The sequence below is a fragment of the Heterodontus francisci genome, chromosome 26 (genome assembly GCF_036365525.1).
Source record: "Heterodontus francisci isolate sHetFra1 chromosome 26, sHetFra1.hap1, whole genome shotgun sequence".
In the NCBI taxonomy this organism is placed as follows: domain Eukaryota; kingdom Metazoa; phylum Chordata; class Chondrichthyes; order Heterodontiformes; family Heterodontidae; genus Heterodontus; species Heterodontus francisci.
This window is the reverse complement of record NC_090396.1, coordinates 23,029,265-23,041,325: the sequence shown is the minus strand read 5'-3', so window position 1 is coordinate 23,041,325 and position 12,061 is coordinate 23,029,265. Positions and strand designations below refer to the sequence as shown.

At 45.0% G+C, this 12,061-nt stretch overlaps 1 protein-coding gene across 9 annotated transcripts in view; it reads right to left on the bottom strand.

Moving 5' to 3' along the window:
• cacna1g (calcium channel, voltage-dependent, T type, alpha 1G subunit) overlaps window positions 1-12,061 on the bottom strand; it is a 685,429-nt gene that overhangs the window by 45,616 nt on the left and 627,752 nt on the right. For 8 of the 9 annotated variants that reach the window (XM_068057908.1, XM_068057913.1, XM_068057911.1 and 5 more), the window contains one exon: window positions 6,645-6,785. The exons of the other annotated variant lie outside the window; for it this stretch is intronic. In XM_068057908.1, coding sequence (XP_067914009.1) covers window positions 6,645-6,785 — 141 coding nt within the window. The remainder of the gene's footprint in view (window positions 1-6,644; window positions 6,786-12,061) is intronic. 9 annotated transcript variants of the gene reach the window in all.

Genomic DNA, 12,061 nt, shown 5'->3' with positions numbered 1-12,061 from the left:
TCTTGAGCAGGATCTATTTGATAGTGAGCTTTTGCCAGAGTGTGAACTAGTTCAGACTTTGATGTCTGAAGTACCAATTTCAGAAACAGTAACAAGATCTTCTGTAAGTCCTGAACTGAAATCAGACAATCCAAAATGTGACTCTCCAACAAAATCTGTGAAACAATCAGGAAGACTCCATAAACCAGTTGTTAGATTTGCTTTATAGATATTGTTATGACCAAGTGAGAAAGGGGTCTAGGGTTCCCTTTCAGCCTTCACCTGGTATTATTGTAACAGGGTTTAATTTTAAACACACTGTGTTTTTAGCTCCCCCTTGGTGAATCCTTGTTCACTGCTTTCCAATTATAAGGCAAAGAAACCAGCACAAACAGGCTTTCTTAGGTTTAAAGAAGAAAAGTTGAAATTTATTAAACTTAAACTCTAATTCGGTTGACGCCTATGGATACACGATGGGCCCACGCTAGCATACACACATGCAAATAGAGACAGAAAAGAACAGAAGAAAAATAAAGTGGAAAAGTTTGAGGCAATATCTGAAGAGTTTTTGTCATGGTTCTTTGAGCTCACCATAGAGTCCTGATTTTAGGCAGATCTTGCTTTTCGTTGGAGCCCAGTATTCTTCTTAAATCTTGTTCGCTGCAGGAGACTTTTCTCTCTTCATGTGTTCATGTGTCCTCAGTGGATTCAGAGGCTTGTGAGAAAGAGATGGGAGCAGACAGGAGAGACGTTCTTAGTCCAGGAGCAAACAGACACTCTGAGTTCAAACTATTTGTACAATTCGGAAGAACCCAGGTTGACATGCATGTTAGTCATGTGACTAACTGGTCTGACCACGTCTTGTCTTACACACAATACCTGGTGATCAAGGTCCATTGTGGGTTGAATGAGTCAGGCAATGGTCCTTTGTCCTTCCAGTCACCATATGTTAATAAGCAAATGTCTTTTCCAGCCACGGCTGAACTGTTTAACAAGTCCTTTTTTCACTCCAGTAACAGCTTAAAATCAATGTTCATGACAAAATTAATGTGCCTCATTCTTGGCAGGTGGGGGCCTAGCATGACAATATTGTTTAAAGAAGTCAGTTGTTATTTTGTCAATCTCAAAGATTTGTTTGTTTTTGAAGTTGTATAGTTAATGCACCTGTAAATAGTTTATTTTTTAAAAAATTCTTTTTTTTAAAGGGGCAAACGGTGCAATGTATTCCTATATTATGAGCTTGCCTGGTGTATGATGACATCATGAAGCACATGGTGGGGAATTTTATGCTGGCAGCGGGGGCCTCGACGTCAGGAGAAACCGACTGCGAGATCCTGCGTTACCTCTTTTCTGGAAGGCCCGCCGAAGTTAGTGCCAATCAGGCACTTAAGTGGACAGTGGCAGGCCTTACATAGGATTTAGGACCCCATTGCCAGAAGTCCTGCCTTGGAGAGCTGACGGCCAATCAGAGGCTAGCAGTTGCAGCGCCACCATGGAAGCAGTGGCTGCAGCTGGAGGTGACCGTCCTGGCGGCCAAGGAGCAGGAGCCTGGCCTTAGGTAGGTCAGGGTGGGAGAGGTCTCGCGGGGTGGGGGTCATGGGAGAGAGTGGGGGTTGGCAGCAAGGGTGGGGGGGATGGCCCTCAGTGAACCCCCCATTTCCTGATGCGAGGTTCCTTGTTGAGGCACTTAAGTGCCTTTTAACGAGGATCACCACCCCACCACTCCCCAGAGCCGGGAAGCAGCCCCCATGGTTTTTCCTACCGTGTGGTGAAAGGGCCATCTGCCACATGAGTAATTGCAGCTGTGGCGGGAAGAGGCCTTTAATTGATGGTTAATTGCCCAGTTGAGGGCCTCAATTAGTGGCGGGCGGTTCTCTTGGACAGAGACGGGATGGTGGCAGACACACCCCCTGCCACCATCCCACCTAATTTTATGCTCTCCCCGCCTCCAAACCCATGATCTTTCCATCTTGGTGTCTGACTCTCTTTACAATTGTGGACTCCATCCATCTACTTTTTTTCATTCATTCATGGGAAATGAGCGTCGCTGGCTAGGTCAGCATTTATTTCCCATCCTTAATTGACCCTGAGAAGGTGGTGGTGATCTGCCTTCTTGAACCACTGCAGTCCATGTGAGGTAGGTACACCCGCACTGCAGTTAGGGAGTTCCAGGATTTTGATCCAGTGACAATGAAGGAACGGCGCTATAGTTCCAAGTCAGGATGGAGGGGAACTTGCAGGTGGTGGTGTTCCCATGCATCTGCTGCCCTTGTCCATCTAGTTGGTAGAGGTCGTAGGTTTGGAAGATGTTGTCTAAGGAGCCTTGGTGCTTTGCTGCAGTGCATCTTGTAGATGGTAAACACTGCTGCCACTGTGCATCGGTGGTGGAGGGAGTGAATGTTTGTAGATGGGGTGCCAATCAAGCAGGCTGCTTTGTCCTGGATGGTGTCGAGCTTCTTCAGTGTTATTGGAGCTGCGCCCATCCAGGCAAGTGGAGAGTATTCCATCACACTCCTGACTTGTGCCTTGTAGATGGTGGACAGGCTTTGGGGAGTCAGGAGGTGAGTTACTTGCTGCAGGATTCCTAGCCTCTGACCAGCTCTTGTATCCATGGTATTTATATGGCTACTCCAGTTCAGTTTCTGCTCAACAGTAACCCCCAGTATATTGATAGTGGGAGATTCAGTGATGGTAATGCCATTGAATGTCAAGGGGAAATGGTTAGATTCTCTCTTGTTGGAGAGGGTCATTGCCTGGCACTTGTGTGGCGTGAATCTTACTTGTCACTTATGAGTCCAAGCCTAGATATTGTCCAGGTCTTGCTGCATTTCTACACGGACTGCTTCAGTATCTGAGGTGTCACGAATGGTGCTGAACATTGTGCAATCATCCCCACTTCAGACCTTATGATTGAAGGAAGGTCATCAATGAAGCAGCCGAAGATGGCTGGGCCTAGGACACTACCCTGAGGAACTCCTGCAATGATGTCCTGGAGCTCAGATGCTTGACCTCGAACAACCACAACCGTCTTCCTTTGTGCTAGGTATGACTCCAACCGATGGAGAATTTTCCCCCTGATTCCCATTGACTCCAATTTTGCTAGGGCTCCTTGATGCCATACTCGGTCAAATGTTGCCTTGATGTCAAGGACTGTCACTCTAACTTCACCTCTTGAGTTCACCTCTTTTGTCCATGTTTGAACCAAGGCTGTAATGAGGTCAGGAGCTGAATGGCCCTGGCGGAACCCAAACTGAACATCACTGAGCAGGTTGTTGCTAAGCAAGTGCCGCTTGATAACACTGTTGACGACACTTTCCATCACTTTACTGAAGATTGATCATAGACTGATGGGATGGTAATTGGCTGGGTTCAACTTGTCCTGCTTTTTGTGTACAGGACACACCTGGACAATTTTTCACATTGATGGGTATATGCCAGTGATGTAGCTGTACTGGAACAGCTTGGCTAGGGGCGCGGCAAGTTCTGGAGCACAGGTCTTCAGTACTATTGCCGGAATGTTGTCAGGGCCCATAGCCTTTGCAGTATCCGGTGTCTTTAGTCGTTTCTTGATATCACATGGAGTGAATCGAATTGGCTGCAGTCTGGCATCTGTAATGCTGGGGACTTCAGCAGGAGACCAAATCATCTACTCGGCACTTCCGGCTGAAGATTGTTGCAAATGCTTAAGCCTTATCTTTTGCACTGATGTGCTGGGCTCCCCCATCATTGAGAATGGGGATATTTGTGGAGCCACCTCTTCCAGTTAGTTGTTTAATTGTCCACCACCATTCACGACCGGATGTGGCAGGACTGCAGAGCTTAGATCTGATCCGTTGGTTGTGGAATCGCTTAGTTCTGTCTATTGCATGCTGCTTGCGCTGTATGGCATGCAAGTAGTCCTGTGTATTAGCTTCACCAGGTTAACATCTCATTTTGAGGTATGCCTGGTGCTGCTCCTTGGCATGCCCTCCTGCACTCTTCATTGAACCAGGGTTGGTCCTACGGTTTGATGGTAATGGTAGAGTGGGGGATATGCCAGGCCATGGGGTTACAGATTGTGGTTGAGTACAATTCTGCTGCTGTTGATGGCCCACAGCGCCTCATGGATATGCCCAGTTTTGCATTGCTAGATTTGTTCGAAATCTATCCTATTTAGCATGATGGTAGTACCACACCACATGAAGGAGGGTATCCTCAATCTGAAGACAGGATTTTGTCTCTACAAGAGCTGTATGGTGGTCATTCCTACCAATACTGTCATGGACAGATGCATCTGCAATAGTCAGATTAGTGAGGACGAGGTCAAGTAGGATTTTTCCTCTTGTTGGTTCCCTCACCACCTGCCGCAGACCCAGTCTTTAGGACCCGGCCAGTCATGCTGCTATTAAGCCACTCTTGGTGAAGTCCTCCACCCAGAGTACATTTTGTGCCCTTGCTACCCTGAGTGCTTCTTCCAAGTGCTGTTCAACATGATTCATTAGCTGAGTAGGTTGGGGGGGAGGCGGTAGGTGATAATCAGCAGGAGGTTTCCTTGCCCATGTTTGACCTGATGCCATGTGGTCTGGAGTCAACGTTGAGGACTCCCAGGGCAACTCCCTCCCGACTGTATACCACTGTGCCGCCACCTCTGCTGGGTCTGTCCTGCCAGTGGGAAAGGATGGTGATGGCAGTGTCTGGGACACTGGCTGTAAGGTATGATTCGGTGACTATGACTATGTCAGGTTGTTGCTCGACTAGTCTGTGGGACAGGTCTCCCAACTTTGGCACATGCCACTAATGAGGACTTTTCAGGATCGACAGGGCTGAGTTCACCATGGTCGTTTCTGGTGACTAGGTTGATGCCGGGCAGTCCGTCCGGTTTCATTCCTTATTGACGTCATAGTGGTTAGATACAACTAAATGAGTCCACCACATTGCTGTAGTTCTGGAGTCACATGTAGGTCAGACCAGGAAGGGACGGCAGATTTCCTTCCCTAAAGGAAATTAGTGAACCAGATGGTTTTTTACAACAATCGACAATGGTTTCATGGTCACCATTAGACTAGCTTTTAATTACAGATTTATTATTTGATTTCAAATTCCACCTTCTGCCGCGGTGGGATTCAAACCCATGTCCTGATAGCAACCCAAGGACAATACCACTACCTCCCCACACCTTAATTCCTCATAGGAAAGTTCTGTATAAATATTACATGATCTCCCATGGTAATCAAGTGTCAGAACTCCATTCTCACACCTCGAATACTGAACTTAAGAGATGACTTACTGAGTTTGCGTTGCTAGCACGGAATCTCAGCGGCAAAGTAGGGTATCACAGAACCAATATATATAGCCAGTATATGAGGTTCCTTGTTGGCAGAACGTATTCAAAAATCGGGCCGTATAATCTCCTGAAGGGTAAGAATATGATCAAGTGTCATTTCGATTAGCTTTGAGACTGATGAATGCACAATGGAATTTCAAGGCAACAACCATCTCCCATCCAAGTCCACTGTTCAGGATTTATAATTCAGGCATAGTACTGAAAGATCAAATGCTGATCCTCCAATTCTCCACAAACTCCAAAGCTGTCCAAGACTTGAATACTGCTCACACAGCTGTGAAGTGGAATCTGTCCAACACCTGAACACTGCCCATCCATCTGGAGAGGCTTAGCCAGTCCAAGACTGCAACACAGCTCTGACATCTGGCAAGCTCAATCTGCCCAAGACTTGAATACTGCTTCCATGTGTACAGGAGCTCTTTTAACAATCGTCTCGCACGATTGGATGGAAGACAGGAAAAGTTAATAGGTGGCCCTTCTCTCAACTTTAGCTTCCGACCTTTTCCTCTCTGTCAGGTCCATGTGCATCACTAAAAACATTAGCCTTGGCTGAGTTGGTTGCACTCTTGCCTCTGAATCAGAAGCTTGTGGCTTTAAGTCCCACCCCAGAGGCTTGAGTACAAAATCTATGCTGACACTCCAGTGCAGTATTAAATGAGCACTGCACAGTGTGAGGTGCTGTCTTTTGGATGAGAAATTAAACTGAGGCCCTGTCTGCTCTCTCAGGTTTATGTAAAAGATCCCATGTTGCTATTTTGAAGAAGAGCGGACGGGGTGTTCTCCTTGACGTCCTGGCCAACCTCAACTGACATTACTGTAAAAAACAGATTACCTTGTCATTTGTTACATTGCTGTTTGAGGGGTCTTGCTGTGAGAAATGTGCTGGTGTGTTTCCCTAAATTACAGCAGAGAGTACCTTTCAAAGTACTTCATTGGCTGTAAAATGCTTTGGGATGTCCTGAGGTTGTGAAAGTTGCTGTGTAAATGCAAGTCTTTCTTTAAGGGTTGTTAACATGCCAAAGTACAAGGCTGCTCGTCCTTGATGGTGCATTCTTTCACTTCCTTCAGATGGTGAAATGTTTCCCAAAGAGTTATAAAAAGTCTGGAAATATATGTAAATAGACACACTACATTAATTTATGTGCAGTATATTCTATCAATTCCCCTCCTGCAGAATAACACTGATTGCATAATATATCAACCAAAAGTGACACTATTGAAAGTTCCCCGCTATATCCCCTTCAATGCATTTCCTTTGCCTCATTTAGCCTTGGTCTTTTGAGCCATTCTTAGGTTCCAGATCTGAATACAGGACTTTGGCAGAGGTGCTAGAATTATTAACCTGTTTCTCAGTGCAGCATTTGTTTTGCTGTGGGATGGCGTAGTTGTGGCAGACAGAACCTGAGAGGTTGTCCATGAGGGTTAATTCTCCTTCCAGTGAACCTTGGATCAGCAGCGAGACGTTGTCAAAAAATTGCTTGTCCTGTGTGCCCAAGGCATGCAGGAGGGAAGGGTGAACAGGGAGGAGGGGTTAATGGGGGAAGGGAATGGTGGAAGAAGAATGATTACATCAATGCAGAACAAGGTGTGGGTAGGAGATAGAGAGGAAAAAGAAAATGTAATTAAACAGAATCCACACTTAGTAACAGTGAAAGCATTGGTACACAACACTGAAATACAAACTGATTAATTGTACTCTGAAGCTGTACATTGTAAGGAATGGTTGTTTCTCATTAGGGATTCTGGCTGTTGATGTGAAGTTATCATACTTGCAGATACTATTTGGTTTGCATAATTTTTGATAGCACAAGGCATTAAATAATTATCTGATTTACACCAACAGGTTTGAGACAGAGCAAGTCTAAAATCTACTAACAGTCCTCATTACTTATTCTGTGATTTTTCAATCTGGTGATCTATAAATTTATATTCCTGTATTCATAAATACCTTATTATCTTTCCCATCCATGAAGCAAATGATTAAGTCAGAGCAGGCAAGGGAGGCGGAAGAAAACCCACAAAGTTCAGCCTCCTTCAGACACACATTTGGTCTGGTTTCCATGAGGTACAAACTGTTTAGACTCCAACCCTGATTAGGGTTGCCAGCTCTCCAGGATTGACCTGGAGTCCCCAGCAATTAAAGATTAATCTCCAGGACACTGCTGTGAGCAACCCTGGGAGAAAAGTCATAGGGAGCATTAAAAATATTGTACATTTTTTTCATTTTCTTTGAGCATTTTCATTTATTAGTTGGGAGTATTGGCTGTTTGGCAGTCAAGAATCATCCATTCGAATAACAAGATCTGTTCACTTTATCCTTGTTATGGGAAGGTGATGTATCGTGAGGATGGATAGGTTGGGCGAACAATGGTGGGAGTGTGGAGATGGGGCAGTGGGAGAGGAGAAACCTCCGGGGAAACATCCAACCACAGTTGGCAACGCTAACCTTGATTGAATGATATTTGGACCCCAATCCAGATAACAGACTGTCTGTTATTGTTGGAGCTTCCTCCATTCTTCTAGCAACTCAGAGTGGTGTGGAGGAAGGGCCGAGAAACAGTCCAGGAATTTGATGTGCTAGGACTCGACCTATGCTGCAAATTTCCATTTGGCCCGGTAAAGGATAGACTCCCTGCCTGCCCCTTACACGGCCAGTGAGCCAAAGAAGCGGGGATAGGGATGGAGCCTACATTGGGGTCTCCCATTGGAGCTGCTGCTTTCCTCAACCTCAGTGAGAAAGATATAAGGTTACAGGCCTATATGCCCAATGAGATGAGCCATATTGGCATCTAGAAGAGCACAAATGGGCTGTGCTGGGGTTGGGGGGGGTGCGGTGGTGGTGGGGGGGGCAGGGTCCAAGTCATGAAAACAGCCTGGATATCTAAAGAAAAGGTTTGTTCTTTTGAAATATCTTTTTGTATTGGCTCTCCTACAGGTGTGGGAAGTGCGGTGGTCCTAAGCATCAGCGGGGTAGGGAAGGGTAACTGAATACCCCAGTGGATGCCAGCAGGTGCGAGAATTACAGCAGCTGCGGCTGACAGGCACCCAATATGTACTTGTAAAGGTGTGGGAGGTTTGCTCCCAATGACCGAGCATATGCTGGTGGGGTCAGTGCTTCTAGGCACCAATGGGTATTATCCGAAGATGTTTGGTGGGATTGTGGCCAGTGTAAGTTCGGGACTATTGTTGCAGTGGAACTGACCACCATAGTTAACCAACTGAGAGTCTGGGCTGTTGGTGCACCTCTAATAACAACGGAGGACACCTTCTGCTTTGGTTTAAATTGTTGAATCTTTACAGCACCACTGCAGCTAATTAATGCAAGATATATTTAGATCTTTTAAAGACCCAAAGCGAAAATGAATACTTCCGTATACAATCATAAATGATTTGTGCCTATAATAATGTGCATACTTTTAACTGCTCGATTCAATTATATCACTCTTCTGACAGGGACGGCCAGCTGACTTAGCTCAAGAATGTGAATGTTGCTGAACAGCTGAATCTAAATTGGAGGGAATGGCTGATGGAGTTTGTTCATTAGAATCTCCTATGTCAAATGGCACATGAAGTTACCCATTTCTTCTACTGTTGTCTGTCCAGAGCAACATATTTGACTCCTTAAAGTATTATCTTGCTTTACACATAGAAAACCATGGGATCTCCATGGTTGATGTTTGTAATTGCAAATCTTTATCAGACTCGTCTCCTCTCTGGGTTGCTTCCATAACGAGAAACAGTTTTACGTGGATAGGTTGTTAGCTTGACTCGCAACAGGTTGATAGCCTACCAGGATGATCACTAGACTGCCTTTCGACCTGTCTGAATTGGGTAGTCAACCCAGGAGGTATAGTCCTGTCAGCATAGCTCTGAGAGTCATAGAAGCATGCAAGCCTTCCCAGCACGACAAGGTGCAGCTCCAAGAGAATGCTGAGTTGGCAAACAGAGTCATGGCCAAGCTTATGAGTCCGTACTACTGCTGGGGAGCATTGCTTGCTGACAGCACAGATGGAAATTCAGCTGTGCGTGGCACATAATTTCACAATAATTTATTTTAATGGTAGCAAATGATGGAGATTCGTGAATAATGTGCACCGGAATTCACAATTTCCACTGCCATTGAGCAAGTTTCTCCACCAATAGCCCAGACACTTAAAATTATCCCCCAGGTCTGAATTCCTCCCCACACACAAGCTAATTTGGTTATATCAACTTGAAAAAACAAATATTTGTTCAATCCAAAACTTGTAGGGGGCAGTGTTGCTTTGTGCGTCATACAGATCAACCTCCAGTGTGGAAATCTGCCACTCAGACATCTTCCTGGTCTGTACAGCTCATGTACTCACTGGAAAAATCTCCTTTTACAATCTGGGATTCCTTACTGAAGTAGACATGAGTATTGCAATAGACTTTTTTCCCATTATTTTACTTCAGTTGAATTAATACATTTGCTTTTCTTTTTGGGCTGCACAAAATTATATTACTTAGAATTTACAGCACAATAACAGGCCATTTGGCCCAACTGGTCCATGCTGGTATTTATGCTCCATACTAGCCTTTTTTATTATTCATTCATAGGATGTGAGCATCGCTGGCTAAGACATCGTTGCCCATCCCTAATTGCCCTTGAGAAGGTCCCACTCCACTTCATCTCAGCTTCTAGCATAACCTTCTATTGCTTTCTCCTTCATGTGTTTAAATTGCTTCCCCTAAATTCCTTTGAGTATAGAAGATCAAGACGTAGTTTAATTGAGGTGTTTAGAATGATTAAAGGATTCAATAGGGTAGATAGAAAGAAGCTAATTCTTTAACATTAGACTAGGCTGTTCAGGGTGCACTTCTTCACAAAGGGGAGTGGAAATCTGGAACTCTCCCCCTAAAAAGCTGTTGAGGCTACGGGTCAATTGAAAATTACAAAACTGAGATTGATAGCTTTTTGTGTTAAAGGTGACAGAACCAAGGTGAGTAGGTCGAGTTCAGATACAGATCAGCCATGATCTAATTGAATGGGTTTTTGCACACATTTGTATGTTGAGCTTAATCAATTTACAAACAGTTCTTTTCATGGTAACTTACAGACTAGTCTGGCATATTGAGCACAGTTTTGATATTTAGCTACTAGAGAGAGCTTTGTTTAACTCGGATTGCTCCTTTAAGACTACAGCATAGGTCTTTCTGTTTGGGAGAAATGGTCATACTCCCTGATGTCAGGATAGCAAAGAAGGGGCAACTTTGGTAGGAGTGCACCCGAGCCATTTAACTTATCTGAGTATCTATAAAAGCCCGATGTTTTGTAGTCCATATTACAAATATTTGACCAGGCAACATGTTTTGATTGGATCCTGCTGACCACGAAATCTCAGAGAGCAAAGCCTGTCTGGTTCCTGGAAGTGTAACTTGAGGAATTATTTAGAAACACGCGATACCCAATAGCTGGAACCTAGAGCTATGATTTTCTCAAAGAATCTTATGACAACAACATAGAAAAACATCCCAATGTGCTTCACAAAGATATAATCAGGCAACAGCCAAAGAAGGAGATATTAAGAGGGGAGGGGGGAGGGATGCCTAAAAGCTTTGGTCAAAGAGGAGGGTTTTAAGGAATGTCTTAAAGGAGGACAGAGAGGTAGAGAGGCGGAGAGGTTTAGGGAGGGAATTCCAGAGTGCGGGGCCTAGACAACTGAAGGTACAGCCGCCAATGGTGGAGCAAAAGGGGGGAGGATCAAAAAACTAAACAACAGCACAGTGGCGCATTGGTTAGCACCGCAGCCTCACAGCTCCAGCGACCCGGGTTCAATTCTGGGTATCTGCCTGTGTGGAGTTTGCAAGTTCTCCCTGTGTCTGCGTGGGTTTTCTCTGGGTGCTCCGGTTTCCTCCCACAAGCCAAATGACTTGCAGGTTGATAGGTAAATTGGCCATTATAAATTGCCACTAGTATAGGTAGGTGGTAGGGAAATGTAGGGACAGGTGGGGATGTGGTAGGAATATGGGATTAGTGTAGGATTAGTATAAATGGGTGGTTGATGGTCGGCACAGACTCGGTGGGCCAAAGGGCCAGTTTCAGTGCTGTATCTCTAAACTAAAACTAAACTAAACTAAAACACAGAGTGGCACAGTGGTTAGCACCACAGCCTCACAGCTCTAGTGACCTGGGTTCAGTTCTGGGTACTGCCTGTGCGGAGTTTGCAAGTTCTCCCTATGACCACATGGGTTTCCGCCAGGTGCTCTGGTTTCCTCCCACAGCCAAAGACTTGCAGGTTGATAAGTAAATTGGTCATTGTAAATTGCCCCTAGTGGTGGTCGGAGAATGGTGGGGATGTGGTAGGGAATATGGGATTAATGTAGGATTAGTATAAATGGGTGGTTGATGGCTGGCACAGACTCGGTGGGCCAAAGGGCCTGTTTCAGTGCTGTATCTCTCTATGACTCTATAACTTGCATTTACATAGCACCTTTAATGTAATAAAACATCCCAAGGTGCTTAAAAGCAACAGAGGAATTTGCAACTCCAGGCACTTGTGACCAATGGTACACCTGCAGATAAGGGAAAGTTACAGTCTGTATGGAATCACTGAATACAGAAACCCCTATATTTGGATTACATTTTTTTATTATGCTGTTCAAAATGAAGGAATTCTTCTGGGGTATTGCACACTTTTCAGTTCGGACACCCAATGCCACCAACAAATACTCCCATGTCAGATGCAGAGTAAAGCTCCCTCTACTTTGCCCAAGCAGTGGGCCCAACTTCAGAAGAAC